The sequence below is a fragment of the Lithobates pipiens genome, unplaced genomic scaffold (genome assembly GCF_037356315.1).
Source record: "Lithobates pipiens isolate NorthernLeopardFrog02 unplaced genomic scaffold, aLitPip1_a1.2 Scaffold_27, whole genome shotgun sequence".
Lineage (NCBI taxonomy): Eukaryota > Metazoa > Chordata > Amphibia > Anura > Ranidae > Lithobates > Lithobates pipiens.
The window spans coordinates 217,740,902-217,761,542 of record NW_027507788.1 but is presented as its reverse complement, the minus strand read 5'-3'; the positions used below and the strand labels follow the sequence as shown (position 1 = coordinate 217,761,542).

At 42.2% G+C, this 20,641-nt stretch overlaps 1 protein-coding gene across 1 annotated transcript in view; it reads right to left on the bottom strand.

Moving 5' to 3' along the window:
- DNAJC11 (DnaJ heat shock protein family (Hsp40) member C11) overlaps window positions 1–20,641 on the bottom strand; it is a 242,072-nt gene that overhangs the window by 170,419 nt on the left and 51,012 nt on the right. Inside the window, 1 exon segment of the mRNA XM_077458259.1 lies at window positions 19,651–19,780. Coding sequence (XP_077314385.1) covers window positions 19,651–19,780 — 130 coding nt within the window.

Sequence of the window (20,641 nt, the reverse complement as noted above, 5' to 3'; positions counted from 1 at the left end):
AGGGGTTGTATCCCGCATTACAATCTAGGGGGGGGGGGGGTCAAGTGAGACCAAAGTTAATAACTGAGATATGAGCTGATGGAGAAAAAAAAAAAAAGATAATAATAATAAAACACGGTTTATTAGTTAGAAGCAGGATAGATAGGCTTCCTTAAAGAGGAGGGTTTTCAGTGATCGTCAAAAGATGGATAGATTAGGAGATGGAAAGATTGAGGTAGGGAGTTCCAAAGGATGGGAGAGGCTTGGGTTGAAGTCCTGGAGGTTAGCATAGGAGGTGCTGAAAAGGGAGCTAGAGAGCAGGAGGTCTTGTGAGGACAGAAGAGAGTAGCTTGGTTGATAGTTTAAGACTAGGTTAGCGATTTAGCTGGGGCCAGAAATGTGGGTGGCTTAGCACGTTGTTGAAGGTCATTTGAATTTTATTAGTTGGGCAAGCGGAAGCCAGTGGAGAGATTGGCAGAGAGGGGTGGAGGACACTGGACGGTTGGTAAGGTAGAGGATTCTTGCGGCAGCATTCATGATAGACTGAAGGGGACATAGACTAGGTAAAGGTAATCCAATGAGGAGGGAGTTGCAGTAGTCAAGGCGAGAGATGACCAGGGAGTGAATTAGAAGCTTAGAAATGGAGTGATGCGCGAGGAGATGTGATGGGGTGAGCTGAGGGGTAGATTTGGCGCCATTAGCATAAAAATGTATTGGTAGGCTATCAGCTGACCCAGGGAGGAGGTGTAGATGGAGAATAGAAGAGGTCCAAGGACAGAACCTTGGGGAACCCCAACGGTAAGAGGAGTAGGAAAGGAGGAAGTAGAGTTGTAATTGACACTAAAGGTGTGAGGAGATATGCGAAATTTGAACCAAATGGAGAGCATAACTACGGAGAACAAAGAAATCGAGATTTATTTATTTATTTATTTATTTATTTTTTAGGAGGGGTCAACCGAATCAAAGGCAGCGGAGAGGTCCAACAGTAAGAGTACTGTTGGTTTAGCGGTTAGTAAGCAGTTTGAGTTTGAGAGAGATAGAGCCTCGTACTGTGTATGCAGCAGAATGCAAATCACAATGGTGGTAAAAATCTGCACTTGGTCCATCTCAAACGAGACATCTTCTTGTATCTTCTAGGCGGTCGAAGATTATTTACTGTAGACCTGGGGTCTCCATACTTTCTAAATAAAAGAGCCAGTTTCCTGTCCTTCAGGCTTTAGGGCTGCCAGACTGTAGCTAGTGGGAGTAGAAAATGCCCCTGGCATGTGGGCAGATCCCGACTTCATTGTGGCAATCCTGCATGAGCCAGGAACGGCTCTGCAATGTCTAAGTCAAGGGAGAGCAGAACGAATGGCAATCCTGTGATCCACAGAAGTACAGCCAAATGAGCGTTGGCTGTACTCCTCCTTTAAGCAAAAAAGCAACCAGCTATGGTCTCTTATGGTCTCACACTGTTGACCCACTATTGTGATGAACCGCCCCAATGGCCAGCAGCAAGAAGCAAAATGCATCTCTCAAAAGAGTTCCCTTACAGGTGCTCAATATTTTGGTGTTCTTAGGTGCTTCACAGGAAAAAAAAAGTTTGGTAGAATCCACTATGGCATGCCCGCAAGTACACATACATAGATGCCCTTTTGAGCACCCAAACCTGCACACCTTCCATTGTGTGTCCATTATGAAGAAGAAGGACTCAACAGTTCCTTGATGGATTATTTTTTTTTTTTTTTAAGATTTTACATCATGGAGAATTTAAGAGGAGCAGCTGGAACCCACAAAAAAGGAGCCCAGGAACACTAAAAAAGGTCAGTAGGTGGACATGACCAGCGTCGGGAATTATGAAAAGGAGATCTCAGTGTTGGGCATATATCCAAGGCATAGTCCACTATGGGTTATGACTTGGCCCACTAGTTTCCATCTAATGCCACGTATACACGATCGGAATTTCAGCCCGCAAAAGACCGATGAGAGTTTTTCGTCGGGAAATGCGACCGTGTGTACGCTACATCAGACATGTGCTGGCCGAATTCCAGCCAGCAAAAGACAGAGCATGCTCTCAATTTTTCGGTCGTGAAAAGATCCTAGCCGAAAACGCGATCGCCTGTGGTAATTCCAGCGAGCAAAAAACCCATGCATGCTCAGAATCAAGTACGAGACGGAGGCTATTGGCTACTGGCTGTTAAACTTCCTCTTTATAGTGCTGTCGTATGTGTTGTACATCACTGCTAAGGATGAGCTCAGGTGTGTTCGCATGGTCCGCGTGCCGAGTCCGCCAGGAAGTCGGCGCAGTACTGCGCTAATCACAGGCAGTGAGACATTGGCCCGATGTGCGGCTGCAGAGATCAGGCAACGTCTCACTGCCTGCGATTAGCGCAGCGCCGACTTCCTGGCGGGCTCAGCACGTGGACCATGCGAACACGCCGGAGCTCATCCTTAACCTCCCTGGCGGTAATCCCGAGTCTGGCTCGGGTTAGGATTTTACTATCATAAACGGTAACCCCGAGCCAGACTCGGGATCGCATCGCTGGACGCAGGGAAAGTTACTTACCTTGTCCCCTGGATTCAGCGATGTCCTCCACGCTGTGTGATTGAGCTGTCCTCCGCTCGATTCGCACAGTGTCCGAATGCCGCCGAGCTCCGTTCCCTGCGACGTTACGGCGCACGGGAGCGGAGATCGGCGCCAAACTCAAAAAAGTTAAAATACACAAAACACACAGTACTGTAATCTTACAGATTACAACAGTACTGTATAAAAGATTACACACCCCCTTTGTCCCTAGTGGTCTGTGCCCTGCATGCACTTTAATTTATATTTTTATATAATATATATATATATATATATATATATATATATATATATATATATATATATATATATATATATATATATATATATATATATATATTTTCGGGGTTTATTCTGATGGGAAAACCGATCAGTTGTACGCGGCATAAAACTAAAATATTGTTTTCAGACATAAAGACCCTTTTAAAACATTCATCAAATCAATAAACTTCAAAAACACGGGGAACTAAAGTCGGTATTGCAGTCCATCACCAATCAGATCGCAGAAGTCAGTTTTTTTTTTTTTTTTTTTAATGCACATTTGCATCTCTTTGCTATGGGCAACAAAGACACTTTCAATGTAGTTTTTATATTCAAAGCATATTGCTTTTCCAAGACGCCTCCATCGTGAGTGCATTTTCCCAATGCAGCAAAAACAACTTAAAAAAAAAAAAGAAGGTGGAAACAGGCCGACAATCAAAGATAGCAGCGGCGTAATCAGAGAACCCGTTAAGATCAAAAACGCTCAGCAAATTGATTTCTGTATATCTGTCGAGGATGGGTACATCACGTCCGATAAGCACGTATTGTCTTTACATTAATTTATCATCCGTCGCGCTCGAAGCTGCTGCGCCAGCCATTAAAAACACATTTCGAGGCGAGCTGGTAAGTGGCGCTTCTGATACACTTCTCAACGCTGGGAACTTCAGCTGTACAAGATCTTCACCGATTCCTCTTGAGCTAATTACAAGAATACGGAACTGAGGGTTTCCACAACAAGCCGGATGCTGCTCACTGCCTGTCAGTTGTTGAGAAGATTGAAGAAAAAAAAAAAAAGAAGAAGGAAGAATCCTAGTATTCCCTCGAGATGGAGGATTGTAGATCCCTAAGAGCTGAAGCTCGCCTAATCATTGAGTTAACTAGTTTCTCATTTTTCTGAAGAGGCCAAAAGCAGGGAAACAAAATGTTTTTTGATTGGATAACAGTACTTTACATGCTTGCCCACTCTCCGTTGGCGCCCCAGCTAAATAAGGCAAGGGGAGCACATGGGGAGAACAGTAACATTTATAAGCAATTCCGCCAAAGGACTGTTGACCCAGATAATATCGAATTGCCTCCTGTGGGGATCAGGAAGGATTTTTTATTTATTTTTTTTTTTTTGCTGCTGGAGCAAACTGGATCCTGCTTTACTGGATGATTTATTTTGCCTTCCTCTGGATCAATCACATGTATTTGATTCTGTAAATTATGGTTTTCTATTTCTTTTTTCTATTAGTTGAACTAGAGGGATTTCAGTTTTTTTTTAAACCCAACTATGAACCCAACCCAACTATGATCTCAGAGACAAGAAAAGTGCATATCAAAGTGCAATTAAACTCTTTATTAACCAGTTCCCGACCTGGCCTATAGTACAATAACGGTCTGGTGGGACCGCTCTTGTCCCGGGTGGACGTCATATGACGTGCTCCCCAAGCCATTTTACGGTACGATCTGTCACCTGCTGTATCCACTGGTATCCACCATGTGATTGCAGTGACCAATCACAGCAGATCCCATTATTATAATTGTACACAATGAATGGCTTCCATTCATTGTGTACTATTGTGTTGATCTCTGATTGATCACAGTGATCACTTGGTACAGACATGGCAAATCACAGCCCATCTGTACCATGTGAAAAAGCTGTGGCCAATCACAGCTAATCACAATAGTAAACACTGAATGAATCGATTTAGAGCGAAGACTGTCAAGCCAGGCCTTCTTGTCCAACAGTGCCTGACCTCAAAAATGCTCTTCTGGAAGAATGGTCAAACATTCCCATAGACACATCTCCTAAACCTTGCTGGACGGCCTTCCCAGAAGAGGTGAAGCTGTTATAGCTGCAAAGGGTGGGCCAACTCAATATTGAACTTGGATGCCATTAAAATTCATGCGTGTGTAAAAGGCAGGCGTCCTAATACTTTCGAGTGTTGTATATGCCATAGTGTGTGGACTCTAACTTTCCTACAGACTAAATAACATACACCGATTTGGGTTATTTTCACCAAAGAAATGTAGCAGAATACATTTTGGGCTAAATTTATGAAGAACAAATATTTGCAAAATGTTATAATCCCCCAGAGGTGATTAAATACATAGTAGGTGAGGATGGAAAAGAAAGACACAAGTCCAACCTATGTGTGAGCTTTTATGTTAGTATACCACCAAGTCAGACACTCCCTCTCTCTGGCTGGGGATTAGAAGAGGTGGATTTCAGTCCAGACCATCTAGAATTCTGTTGTAGGACGGGCACATTGTCCACATAGAGCACGCAAGTGCATAACTGCTAATTTTTACGGTTTGATAAATTGCGCTAGGATATGCACATAAAATACATAAGGGTTAAAAAAATAAAATAAAAAAGCCTTTAGAACCACTAACTTCTGGCAATCTGGAGACCTCTACTTTGGACCAATTGGATCATAGACTTCCATACATGGCTTAAAGAGGTTTCTTATTGCATTCTATTAAGATGAAACACCTTCTGTGCGTAGAAGCCCCCTAGCACCCCCCAATTACTTGCCTGAGCCCCTTCTCTGTCCAGCAATGTCCAGAAGGGGGCTGGGCTCCATGTCTGAATGATACACGTAAGCCCTGACTCGTCCAGATGCCCCCATAGCAAGCTGATTGCTGTGGGGGGGCACTTGGTAGCAGGGAGGGGCCAGAATCAGTGAAGAGGGACCCGAGGAGAGGAGGATCGGGGCTGCTCAGTGCAAAACCAACTGCACAGAGGTGGTAAGTATAACATATTTATTATTTTTTATTTTTTTATTTTTTTTAAACAAGGATTTTACAATTACTTTATGTTCGGTCGAAGAAGCCGGGTGGAAAAAATGTTGGCTGAAGCCATTAAGATGTAGGCACTTTTCAAGTATCCTGACAGCTACAGTAGCTGGCAGAAGAGATTTGTTTACATGTGCTGTTTAGCGTGGATGGAGGAATCTGCTGGACTACCTTTGAGGGAGGAGGAAGAAGGAAGGAAGAGAGGAAGAAGGGGAAGGAAAAGAGAAGGAGAGGAAGAAGGGGAAGGAAGAGAGGAGGAGAGGAAGAAGGGGAAGGAAGAGAGGAGGAGAGGAAGAAGGGGAAGGAAGAGAGGAGGAGAGGAAGAAGGGGAGGAGGAGAGGAGGAGAGGAGGAAGGGGAAGAAGGGGAGGAGGAGAGGAGGAAAGGAAAAAGGGGAGGAGGAGAGGAGGAAAGGAAAAAAGAGGAGGAGGAGATGAGGAGAGGAAGAAGGGGAGGAGGAGAAAAAAAAAAAAAGGAAGGGGAGGAGGAGAGGAAGGGAGGAAGAAGGAAGAAGGGGAGGAGGAAAAAAAAAAGGAAGGGGAGGAGGAAAAAAAAAAAGGAAGGGGAGGAGGAGGAAAAAAAAGGAAGAAGGAAGGAAAAAAAGGAAGGAAAAAAGGAAGGAAGGAAGGAAAGAAGGAAGGAAGGAAAAAAGGAAGAAGGAAGGAAAGAAGGAAGGAAGGAAAAAAGGAAGAAGGAAGGAAAAAAGGAAGAAGGAAAAAAGGAAGAAGGAAGGAAAAAAGGAAGAAGGAAGAAGGAAGGAAAAAAAGGAAGAAGGAAGAAGGAAGGAAAAAAGGAAGAAGGAAGAAGGAAGGAAAAAAGGAAGGAAAAAAGGAAGGAAAAAAGGAAGAAGGAAGAAAGAAAGGAAGGAAAAAAGGAAGGAAAAAAGGAAGGAAAAAAGGAAGAAGGAAGGAAGAAAGGAAGGAAAAAAAGGAAGAAGGAAGGAAGAAAGGAAGGAATCATTAGCCCTTACTGAAGAATAACCACATGAAAATCTTAGGGCTCGTACATACCAAGAAATGTGGGCGAACATTTTTGTCCAAATAATTTTCGTACGATTTTCATATAGTGTGTACAAAACTTTTGACAGCAGATTCCAAACTGTCAGATGAAAATTCTCTAAGGGACAAACTCCAAAATGTTTCTGGTACGGTAACAGAATGAACGAAAAATCAGAAAAGAAAGCCAAAGCAATAGAACAATAAGCCTTTGTCGAACAAGAATATACGTAAGAATTTTCATACGGATTTTCTTTCCTCGGTTCTGATTTTCTGTGAAACATCGAGAAAAATCGGACGCCCCAATTTTCTTATAGAGTGTACCTCACTTTAGGAGCAAAGCTAAATTTCAGACAACAGAATCCTAATGAACAAGAATTCAACTACAGGTGAATCTAGTTATTCATTAAACAGGTTTCCAGCAGACAGTTGATTATAAAAAGGGCATGAAAGTAACCCCTCCCATTTCATGCAGTTGGCAATGGCACCACATGAAAGAGAAACGTCACAAGGCCCGAGAAAGAAAATAATTTCTTTACACAAGGTGAAGGCTACAAGATGATCCAATCTTTACTCAGTCAGAATACAAAAATGTAACAAAGATGGAACTGCAACCATCTCATAGAGACGTCCATGGAAGTCATACCCTTGACAGGAGCGTCTTCTGAAGAGAAGGGTTGAAGAAAAATCGCCAAGCAAGTTCACTGCAGTAAGCTAAAGAAGTAGAAAGCCAAAACGGGGCCAATTGTTTCCCGTGACACAATAAAGCGTACACTGCAGAGGAATAGCATGCATGGGTGTCGTCCATGAAGGAAGCCTCTCCTAAAGCCCACCTAGAATTTGCCAGGGCCCATGCCGAAAAAGAAGACTACTGGGACTCTGTACTGTGGAGCGACCAAGATAAATGTTTTGGAACTGATAGCTTCAAAGCTGTATGGTGTCACAAAGGTGGGGAGTACAAAGAACAAGGCATGGTGCCTACTGGGACACGTCAAATTCACAGTTGTACTGCTCTATATTGAGAAAGGAAGATGCTACCATCACTCCGCGCCCTTGGTCACCGTGCACTTTTCCCAACATGACAATGATCTAAAACATACATCTAAAAAGGCCACTGTTGCATTTTCTGAAGAACAGGGTGAAAGGGACTCAGTGGCAGTCCAAACTCGCCCGCACTTAACCCATCCAGGTTGTGGGCAATGTCCCTGGCTTCTCTTGCCGGCCAATCCGGTCGCTTCTCCTCCTGGTCAATCCAGTCTTAGCACCCGCTTTCTGTCCAGATTGGCCGGGAGGGGAAGCAGGAATGTTGAGCCGCTAATGTCACAATGGGACCTTCAATATGACAGGATTATACAGCTGTACCTCCAGTAACGTGGTGTACCTCATCCAATGCAAAAGGTGTAGTAAAAAGGACCTTATGTTGGTGAAAAACAGGACAGAAGCTACAAGTGAGGATGAATTTGCACAGACATACCATCAAGGAACATAAAGAAGATGGTTTACGCACACCTGTGGGACATCACTTCTCACAACCGGATCACACTATAGAAGATCTCAATGTTTTAGTTCTTAAAGCGGAGTTCCACCCATTTAAAAAAATTCAGCAGCTACAAAAAATATATAAATAGTGTAGCTGCTGACTTTTAATAATCAGACACTCACCTGTCCCACGGTCCAGCAATGCATGCACCCGAAGCCCTGCTTCTCTCCCCTTCCTCTCAGTGGCGCCGGCATTACAAGTGCGGGCCACCCGGCTGTGGCGTCACACGCTGTGCGTTATGAATGGCCAGGCAATCTTCTGGGACCTGCGATGATTGGAGGGAGGGGAGGTGAACTTCTTTCCGGCGCCTCCAGGAGAGGAAGTAGAAGCTAAATATCTGAAAACTAGGCATCACTGACACTGTAGTCATAAAGGGATGGACATGGTCACCAACAATACTCAGGTAGGTCGTGGTGATTAAACCATGCTCAATTGGTACTAAGGGGCCCGAAGTGCACCAAGAAAATATCCTCCCCACACCATTACACCTAGAGGTCGACCGATATATTGGCCGATATTTGGCGTTTTTTAATTAATCGGCATCGGCCGATTGTGCTGTTAAAAAAGGCCGATGATATATTCAGCGCGACTTGCAAATGACTTCAGTAATAGAAGTCAGTGTAAGTTGCCTGGAGACTTGAGTGAAGCGACTTGTCTCCTCTCTGAGCAGTCTGCCAAGAAAAGATCAAAAAGATGCAATGTTTACACTTATGAATGAATGAACTCAACTCATTGTGTGGAAGTTCTCAGTTTAACCATTTAAAGACTAAATCTTTTTAGACACTTGATGCTTACAAATAAAAATCCTGTATTTTCTGCTAGAAATTCACTTAGAACCCCCAAAACTTATATATATTTTTTTAGCGGAGATCCTAGGGAATAAAATAGCGGTTGTTGCAATATTTTATGTCACACGGTATTTGCGCAGCGGTCTTTCAAACTCAATTTTTTTTGGAAAAAATACACAGATTTAAAAAAAAAAAAAAAAAAAAAAAAAAAAAAGTAAAGTTAGTCCATTTTTTTTTCATCCAAAAGTAAACACACCGCTCCTTCACCGCTCCACAGAACCTGCTGGCAGGACTTTTTTCTGACGTCCTGCCAGCGCACCGCTGTAGTGTGAAAGCCATCGAGCTTTCACACTACACACAATGGTGCAGCTTCTTTAGGGCGTTTTGCAAGCGCTATTTCTAACGCTATAGCGCCTGCAAAACGCCCTGGTGTGAAAGAGGTCTTAAAGCTGCTTTCACACTGGAGCGAGCAGGCGTTGACGGTAAAACGCTGCCAGTTTTAGCGGCGCTTTACCGTCATTTTAGATTATAATTCAGCTAGCGGCCCAGGAAGGGGTTAAATGTGCCCGTGAAGCGCCGCTGCCAAATCGCATTGCAGGTGCCTTCGGCAGCGGTGCCCATTCATTTCAATGGGCAGGAGTGGTGGAGGAGCGGTATACACCACTCGAAAGATGCTGCTTGCAGGACTTTTTTTTTTTTTTTTTTTTTTTTATGTCCTGCCAGCGCATCTCCTCGGTGTGAAAGCACTCGGGGGCTTCCACACAGACTGCAGGGGAGCCGTTTTGCAGGCACTTTACAGGCGCTATTTTAAAGCACCTGAAAAACGCCCCAGTGGGAAAGGTGTCTAACTGTTAGATTTTATGAGATGAAGGGGGAAAAAAATAATAATAATCGGCCTAACATATTGGCATCATATATCGGCCATCGGCCGTGGCGATTTCTGAATATCGGTATCGGCATCAGCCAGAGAAAAACCCATATCGGTCGACCTCCAATTACACCCCCACCACCAGCCTGAACTGGTGATAGAAGGCAGGATGGATCCATGCGCCAAATTCTGATTTTGGTGAGCCTTTGCAAATTGTGGGCTCAGTTTCCTGTTCTTAGCTGACAGGAGTGGCCCCCGGTGTGGTCTTCTGCTACTGTAGCCCATTTGCGTCAAGGTTGGATGTGTTGTGCGTTCAGAGATGGTATTCTGCATACCTTGGTTGTAACCAGAGGTTATTTGAGTTACTGTTGTCTTTCTATCATCTGGAACCAGTCTGCCCATTCTCCTCTGACATCAACCAGGCACTTTCCGCCACACAACTCCCACTCACTGGCTATTTTCTTCTTTTCCCACCATTCTCTGCAATTCAGAGAGATGGTTGTGTGTGAAAATCTCAGAAATACTCAAACCAGCCCCGCCACGTTCAAAGTCACTTCAATCCCCTTTCTTCCTCATTCTGATGCTCGGTTTGAACTTCGGCAAATCGGTTTCACCCCGTCTAGAAGCCTAAATGCATTAAGTTGCTGCCGTGTGATTGGCCGATTAGTAATTTGTGTTGCCACGCAATTGAACAGGTGTACCTAATAAAGTGGCCAGTAAGTGTGCATAGACTACCCAAAGGGGAATATTGTTTTCCCAACAGTGGAGTTACTCCTTAAGGAAATGCACTATAAAATGCTTAAAATGTCTGGCGCCAGTCCAAAACTTCTTATTCTTTCAGGTAAGGCCCAAATCAGTCCTATTTCCTGATAACATCTGGTTACCTACGGCAGGGCCGCAGCCAATAAATTTGCCATATAGGTAATTGTTTTGACAGGTGTCAGCCCCGGCCTGCCTGTTGGTGCCCACTTTACCCTCAAGAACTTCCAACCTCAACAGAGCAGTCTCGGCACACACCGTCTCCAGCTGATAATTATTTTAACACAAAAAAAAAGAAAAAGAAAAAAAAGCCTTCTTCCCGCGAGCACCTGCACCGGCTTGACAAAAAGAAAACAATATTGATTCCTGCAAGAAATAGCACAAGAGCTTCAAGTGCTTCCACTGCACAAAACAATGACGTTAATTAGCAGCAAACAGGATCATGCGTGTCTACCCAAAACATGGATGTGCGGGAAAACAAACAAAACATAACAAGGTCGTTTTCAGAATCTGACAGCCTTTTCAGAATCACGCCGGATTCTGTAGGAACAGATAAAACTTTTTTTTTTTTCTTCTCAAAAAGGTGCACGCCGGTCAAATCTGGAGCGATTCCGTCACCAGGAAACCAGGTGGGAGCCAACATCACCGAGCAATAAACCTGAAAACTCCCAGAGGACTTCAAGATATCTACATTCCCTTCCAGCGGGTCTCCAAATCGCGGCACGTGGACTGCGCAAATGCTGAAGTCTAATCACAACCCTCCGATTTAACAATGTGTGATGGGCCAGATCTCAGAGTCCAAGTCAAGGCTTGTTTACCTGGGGTTGCCCTGGGTGAATAAAGTACTCACTGGTATGTTGTGGCATTTACTGGTGGGCAATGGTGTTCATTCTCCAAAACATATACACAGGAATGGGTCACTTTAACCACTTACTGACCGCCCCATAGCAGATTTACTGCTATAGGGTGGCTCGCCTGTGCAGAATCACCTATATATATGCGATACTGCACTTCCACCTACAGGGGGAACCCCTCTTCTGCTATGATTATTCCCAGCAGAAGCCAATCTGCGTGTGCTGGACACTGGATATTTAAAATTTACTTTTTTTTTTCCTTTAAATAAAAAAAAAAATTATTTGATCCAAGTCTGATGATATTTACCAGATCTCTCTTCTAATAGTATCTACAGTATCTCTCTTCTAATAGTCTACACAGTATCACTCTAATAGTATATACAGTATATCTCTTCTAATAGTGTATATACTATTAGAAGAGATATACTGTATATCTCTCTTCTAATAGTATACACAGTATATCTCTCTTCTAATAGTCTACACAGTATATCTCTCTTCTAATAGTCTACACAGTATATCTCTCTTCTAATAGTCTACACAGTATATCTCTCTTCTAATAGTCTACACAGTATATCTCTCTTCTAATAGTCTACACAGTATATCTCTCTTCTAATAGTCTACACAGTATCTCTCTCTTCTAATAGTCTACACAGTATCTCTCTTCTAATAGTCTACACAGTATCTCTCTTCTAATAGTCTACACAGTATCTCTCTTCTAATAGTATATACAGTATATCTCTTCTAATAGTATATACAGTATATCTCTTCTAATAGTATATACAGTATATCTCTTCTAATAGTGTATATACTATTAGAAGAGAGATATTGTATATACTATTAGAAGAGAGATACTATTAGAAGAGATATACTGTATATACTATTAGAAGAGATATACTGTATATACTATTAGAAGAGATATACTGTATATACTATTAGAAGAGATATACTGTATATACTATTAGAAGAGATATACTGTATATACTATTAGGAGAGATATTGTATATACTATTAGAAGAGATAGTGTATATACTATTAGAAGAGAGATACTATTAGAAGAGATAGTGTATATACTATTAGAAGAGAGATAGTGTATATACTATTAGAAGAGAGATATTGTATATACTATTAGAAGAGAGATATTGTATATACTATTAGAAGAGAGATACTGTATATACTATTAGAAGAGATATACTGTATATACTATTAGAAGAGATATACTGTATATACTATTAGAAGAGAGATATTGTATATACCATCTCTTCTAATAGTATACACAGTATCTCTCCTAATAGTATATACAGTATCTCTCTACTAATAGTATCTCTCTTCTAATAGTATCTCTCTTCTAATAGTATATACGCATTATCTCTCTTCTAATAGTATATACACAATATCTCTCTTATAATAGTATATACAATATATCTCTTCTGTCTGTTATTCTCAGAGTGGATTAGAGATTTTGCTCCTTAACTATATTGTTGGTTATTTATATTTACCACTGCAGGCAGATATTTAAGAATACAATTAACTTTTTTTTTAAACTTTACATATTAACTAAATTATACACCACACTTTTTTTTTTTTTAAGGTTATTATCCTATTACATCGAAACAATAAACCGCCCAACTAATCGATTATGAAAATAATCGTTAGTTGCCGCCCTACAGACGTCCCAACGCTCTCCCGCCACTCTGCTACCTGGCCAAGTTTTTCCCGTCTTCATGCACTTCTTCACTTTCAGGTCAGGATCTGATGGAATCATCTTTGGAACAACCTCAGGCTCTCTACCAATCACAGTGCTAGCAGCTCTGCTGATCACCTCCATGATCATTCATACATTGACATTCGGACATTAGGAACGGCAGATCAGTTAAACTTGCTGACCAGGCCCATTTCCGACACTTGCTACTTACAGTAAAAATCTTCTTTTTTTTTGCTAGAAAATTACTTAGAACCCCAAACATGTTTTTTTTTTTTTTTTTAGCAGAGATCCTAGAGCAGGGTTCTCCAAACTACGGCCCTCCAGTTGCAGTTGTTGCAATTTTTTATGTCACGCAGTTTTTGCATAGCGGATTTTCAGACGCAATTTTTTTTTTAGGGAAAAAAAAAAAAAATAGAATGAATTAAAAAAGACCGCAGGCCATTCACAAAGCGCAGTGCGCTTCGCACATAAGCAGTAGGAGACCAGCTGTGACATGGCAAGGCTTCACTGCCCGTTTCCCTAAGACCCCTTTCAGACTGGGGAGCTTTGCAGGCGCTACAGCGCTAAAAATAGCACCTGCAAAGCGCCCTGAAAGAGCCGATCCATTCACTCCAGTGTGAAAGCCCCGAGGGCCTTCACACTGGAGCGGTGCGCTGGCAGGGCGGTAAAAAAAAGAAAGTCCTGCTAGCAGCATCTTTGGAGCGGTGAAGGAGCGTTGTGTACACCGCTCCTGCCTGTTGAAATCAATGGGGCAGCGCCGGCTATACCGCCAGCAAAGGGGTGGTTTTAACCCCTTTTTCGGATGCTATCGGGGGTTAAATGCGCCCCACTAGCAGCCGAATACCTCCGCACAATAGACGGTAAAGTGCCGCTAAAAATAGAGGAGCTTTACTGCCGACGCCGCCACCGCATGAAAGGGGTGTTAGAATGGTGGAGCCTGCACCCGAGAGCCAATTGAAGAATTGGCTCAGGTGAGGACACCACTGAATGCCTGGACAGGTAAGTGCCCTGAAATGAAACGTTAGCAGCTACAGTATTTGTAGCTGCTGACTTCATTTTTTTTTTTGTGGGGGGGGGGGAAGCCTGGAGCTCCTCTTTAAAGTCCCATTCATTTGACCCCTCCCAGATTTTCTGAGTGGGGCCTAGAAGAAAACTCCTTAGAGTTTGGGGATGGTACCCTGATATGGAAAATCATTAACAACTCCCATTTGTTAACAACCCAGCCATTGGGTGGTGGGTTTGGGTTTATGTGTCCTTCACTTCCAGGGTTGTGATGTGCTCCAGCTCTCTCCCCCCTCCCTGTCTTGCGATGGGGATTGACCTCAATGCATCGGCATCATGCAGAACGCACCCCGATTGCAGTGCCCTGTGACGCTGTTGGGGCGGGGACGGTCTTTCGTCATTGCAAGCCACAAGTGAGGTGGGTGGGTATCCACTGTGGCCATTCGCTCTATAAGTGGGCTGGTCCACGCGCCTCTTTGCTGCCATGACATCCAGGCATGACGTTGGCGGAGACCCCCCCTCCCCCCGGGTGAGACACCTTATCAAGGCAATCTAACATTCCCAGTTAGAGCCTGGGCACAACCTATGAGCTGATTTGTAAGTAATTGATAAGCCGTTTATTCTTGTTATAATTTGTTTCCCCAAGAGGGCACCACATATTAAATAGATATTTCATACATCTACCTTTTAATATAATCTGGCATCTTACTGAGCGGCTGTAAGCCATGAAACGCGTAGAGTCTCCAACTAAGGGTGCCAAGACAGGTCTGTCCAAAATATGATATATTAGGTTTCTTAAAATTATGGATTATTCTATGTGACATCAAAATACATACAATATATATATCTATATCCACACACACACATATTTCATGCATCATCATTCAATTACGTGCCTCATGTAAAGTCCCATCACCCTTCCTTTTCTGCATTATCTTATTAGGGACGGGGGCACGCCATTGCTGGTTGTGTCAGGTCACATATTTTTAGCTGTTCATAAATAGCCCCGCCCACATATATTGTATGAATCAGAAAACAATATTAACTTTTTGCGATTCGGCACTGCGTCCCTTTAAGTGACAATTGCGCGGTCGTGCGACGTGGCTCCCAAACAAAATTTACGTCCTTTTTTTTGCCCCCACAAATAGAGCTTTCTTTTGGTGGTATTTGATCACCTCTCCGGTTTTTATTTTTTGCGCTATAAACAAAAAAAGAGCGACAATTTTGAAAAAGAAAGCAATATTTTGTCGTTTTTGCTGGAATATCCCCAATAAATATATGAAAAACTTTTTTTCCCTCAGTTTAGGCCTATATGTATTCTTCTACATATATTTGGTTAAAAAAGAAAAAAAAAAATTGCAATAAGCGAATGATTGGTTTGTGCAAAAGTTATAGCGTCTAAAATAATAGGGGATAGTTTTATGACATTTTTATTATATATATATATATATATATATATAGTGGCAATCAGCGATTGTTATCATGGCTGCAATATTATGGCGGACACATCGGACACTTTAGGCGCCATTTTGGGATCATTCAAATTTATACAGCGATCAGTGCAATTAAAAATGCACTGATTACTGTGTAAATGTGACTGGCAGTGAAGGGGTTAACCACTAGATGGCGTTGTGTGGGTTAAATGTGTCCTAGGGAGTGATTCTAACTGTGGGGGGGGGCTGTGTGTAACACAACACTGATCACCGGTCCCGATTACAGGGAGCTATGATCAGTGTCCTGTCACTAGGCATAACGGGGGAGATACATGTTTACATCAGCATTTCCCTGTTCTTCCTCTCCGTGAGACGATCGCAGGTATCCCTGGGGACCTAGAGTCCGCGGGACCCGTGGTCGGACTCACGGAGCTCGCAGCGGGCATGCACGCGCCTGCTATCCGAACCTCGCGAGATCACGTAATATAACGTGATTTCGCGCAGCGGAAAACCAACCTGCCTCAGTAAAACAGCGGCGGCTGGTCTGCAAGCGGTTAACCACTTCACGCATAATCACGTACCTGTACGCCATTTGGTTATACCATTTTTTTAGCACTAGCGCTCAACTTTGCCATGATGACAACAAATGCAGCCAATGGGCCACTCAGCCATTATAAGGAGCGGGAACGGACATCCGCCACCCACCACCTTCCGCCGCTCTGCCCGGGTCTTCCATCTCACCAGACCGGATCGACCATCCGCCGGCTGTATGGAGTCCCGAACGAAGCCGGAAATAAGAACACAGAAGCAAAGTCACTTCTGGTTTATTTGGATGCAAATGGCGCCAATTTTTTTTGGTAAAAATATGTCAGTGTTCGAAAAAGTCGATTTTGGCGTTTTTTTTTTTTTTTTTTAATACTTTGAAGTGCAAATGGAGGGATTTGGGGGGTCTTTTGGAACTCTGATCTCTCCCATAATGAGTACCTGTCACTGCATATTACTGTCAAAAGGGAGCCTTATGCCGCGTACACATGAGCGGACTTTGAGGAATTAAGTCTGACAGACTTTCGACGGAGTTCTGATGGAGTTTCCGACAGAGTTCTGACGGACTTTCCGAATGAACGGACTTGGCCACACACAATCACACCAAACTCGGACGGATTCGAACGTGATGACGTACGATTGGACTCGAATAAGGAAGTTCATAGCCAGTAGCCAATAGCTGCCCTAGCGTCGGTTTTAGTCCGTCGGAATAGCATACACACGAGCGAATTTTTCGGTAGGAACTGGGTCCGGCAGAGTTCTGGTGGAAAAAATTTGAAGCATGTTCCATTTTCTAAAGTCTGTCAGACTTTTGCGAATCAAAAGTCCGTTGCAGCCCACACACGATCGAATAGTCTGCCGGAATCATTCTGTCAGACTTTGGATGTTGAAAAGTCCGCTCGTGTGTACGGGGCTTTACATTCCTTGTGACGGCAATAAAAGGGATCAGATTTTAAGGGACAATGTTAAAAAAATAGAAAATAAAGTGAAAAGAATGTGCAGTGCTATTAGGACATACAGTATAAACCTAGAGAAAAACAGACATAAACATCCTAAAATTGTGCAACAATCACAATGGTAATTGAACCAAGGAGTGCAAGTACAAGTAAGGACAAATAAATGGTGTACAAGCAAGACAATACAGATATCCCAGAATCAAAAAAGAGAACATGTATGTTTGGGGGTTCCACGTCATTTTCTAGCGAAAAATACTAATTTTAACCCCTTCCCACCGAGCATACGCAGATGTGCGTACTCGGCTTCCGGGGGTTATACCGGGGATGATGCCCACACCTGCAGACATCATCCCGGTACCGTTTTTTTTTTTTACGGCGGGCGATTGGCTATCCAGCCATAACAACCGAGGCGGCTAAAAGCCGCTCGGCTGTTATGCCGGAGGAGCGGGAGGTGACGTCCCCTCCCGCCGCTGTTACCGGTGCTCCCGCTCAATCGGGAGCACCGATTCACGATCTGATGCCTCCGGCTGCTGGGGAGGAACTGGAACAAAGCCGTAATCGGCGTCATTCCAGTCTCCTAATAGTAAACACGGAAGCAACGTCATGACGTCACTTCCCGTTTACTCGGCTGCCAATGGCGCCGGTTTTAAAAAAAAAATAAACGGTATTCAGAATGACCGTTTTTGGTGATCTGAATACATTGAAGTGTAAAGGAGGGATCGGGGGTCAAAAGACCCCCGATCCCTCCATAAAGAGTACAAAAATTTGGGAAAAAAATACTGCGCTAAAGAAATCTCTCAACAATCAGTCTAAATATCTAAAGGCTGCGATTGATACGATGTGATACACACCTATAAAGCATACAAGTCAGAAATTTCAACTGCGCTCACAATTACAAAAATCTAAAAAAATATATCTAAAACCTATAACAGAATAATATGTATACACTATAACTAGTCAAAAATTATAATATAAAAACACAACTAAGTGAATAACAAAAATGTACTCTATAACTCGTACAATAATCAAGTGTACAGAAAAAAAAAATATATATATATATATATATATATAAAGTGCTTAAAAATTATGTATATATATATATATATATATATATATATAAACAACAGTTCCTCATAAAGACGTAGTAATGAGCATAAGGGTTATGAGGAACTGTTATATATATATATATATATATATATATAGTGCTCAAAATTATATATAAACAGTTCCTCATAACCCTTATGCTCATTACTATGTCTTTATGAGGAACTGTTTATATATAATTTTTGAGCACTTATATATATATATATATATATTTTTTTTTTCTGTACACTTGATTATTGTACGAGTTATAGAGTACATTTCTGTTATTCACTTAGTTGTGTTTTTATATTATAATTTTCGACTAGTTATAGTGTATACCTCCATAAAGAGTACCTGTCACCACCTATTACTGTGACAGCAATAAAAGTGATCAAAATTTTTTATTTTTTTAAAAAACAATTTATTCATTTTAAAAATTTTTAAAGCGTCCGCCGTCCCCGCGAAGCAAAGAAAACTCATACGGAAGTCGCGTCCGCATTTATAAACGGTGTTCAAATCACACATGTGAGGTATCACCGCGATCGTCAGAGCGAGAGCAATAATTCTAGCACTAGACCTCCTCTTTAACGCTAACCTGGTAACCGTAAAAAAAAAAAAAAAAAAAAAAATTAAAAGCGTTGCCTATTGAGATTTTTAGCTACCGTACTTTGTCGTCATTCCACGAGTACGTGCGATTATAAAGCGTGACATGTTTGGTATCCATTTACTCGGCGTAACATTATCTTTCACATTGTGCAAAAAAAATTGGGCTAATTATTTTTTTTTTAATTCATGAAAGTGTCCCTTTTCCCCAAAAAGTTGCGTTTAAAACACCGCTGCGCAAATACAGTGCGACATAAAATATTGCAACAATCGCCGTTTTATTCTCTAGAGTCTCTGCGAAAAAAAAATATATATATATATATATATATATATATATATATATATATATATATATAATGTTTGGGGGTTCCAAGTAATTTTCTAGCAAAAAATATGGATTTTAACTTGTAAACACCAAATGCCAAAAATAGGCTTAGTCATGAAAAGGTTAAACTTGTAAACAAGTGTCAAAAATAGGCTTGGTCTTGAAGTGGTTAAATAACAGGGAGGAGGACTTATTCTTACGCTGCTTTACTTTTAAAAAGGTTTAAAACATGACCAACCGTTTTATTTTAATTTATTTTCGTCAAACCGCCTGGCTACGCGAGGGTTAAACCCACAGCAATCAGCCTGAATACGTTTTTTGGCTGCCGCCTCAATTCCCAATTCCGCGACCCAAACATTAGTGCCCTGTCACCGTTAAAAAATAATCATTTCAATAATTAGTCAGATTGCTAATTTCCAGCAGCAGATATTGATCGCGGAGACCTAGGTGAGACAAAAGGTGCAAAACCAGCCGTCATCTTAAAAAGGGCTCCCAGGAACGTCTCTCTCTCCCCCCCCCCCCCCCCCATTCCTGCCAGACACACAATTCAATGGCTGCAAGAAAATTCAATATCTGCCACCCCGGCAGTTTTAGCCAATCTTAAATATCCACTGACCTTCATAGGCCTGGTGGACAAGGTTGAAGAGTTGCTCTGCTTGCTTTTTCAGTTCAGGGTCCCTGTGCTTGTCAGGGTGGTATAGCATGCACAGTCTGCGGTATGATGCCTTCAATTCCTCCTGAGTGGCCTGAAAAAAAAAAGAAAATAAAAAAGGCAAAATCAGTAACAAGCACATCCTTAAAGTGGTCAGAGGGTCATAATGACAAAAGCTTGGGAAGAAAAAAAAAAAAAAACAACACGTTTGTCAAAGTTTAAAATTTTACATTTGCTCCTCAAAATTTGGGAGATAAAAATAATGTTGATTTTAAAGCGGAAGTAAACCTAACGATTCAATAGTTACAAAAAACAGTTACATTCCCGGCATGCCGGAAGTGCTAACTGTCACATTGGTTGAGCTCTCAATCACACTGTCGCACCATCCAATGGCTGGTGTCATAACTGATCACATGTGCAGCATCATGGCAGTGAAGATTAAACAGAGGCCAAGATGGCAGTTTCCATGGCTGAAAACAATAGGAGGGTTTACTTTCACTTTAAGTAGGTAAACAATTGGACGCCCCAGAAGAAGTCCTTGTGGTGACGAAACCGGTTGGGCAAGGGTGCTACAGAAGAAGTCCTTGTGGTGACGAAACCGGTCGGGCAAGGGTGCTACAGAAGAAGTCCGTGTGGTGACGAAACCGGTCGGGCAAGGATGTAATTTCCTGTCATCGCACTGAGAATTATTATACATGGATGCCATTGTATCTCGCATATGCTGTTTTTAAATCCTTTTTCAAGTGCAGTAGCTTTTAAGAAAACCTGTTGGTAAAGGTTTTACACTATATTGGCCTTTTTATCTCTCATTGGGGTACACTACTTGGTAATACGATCGAAGATAGAGGATTTGTCGATTTTTTTCTGGCTACTTGGAGTTATCTCCCTCGTTTACTATATGTGCATTTCACAACGTACCTGGAGTTTTCACAAACATAAGAGCCCTTTTTGACCT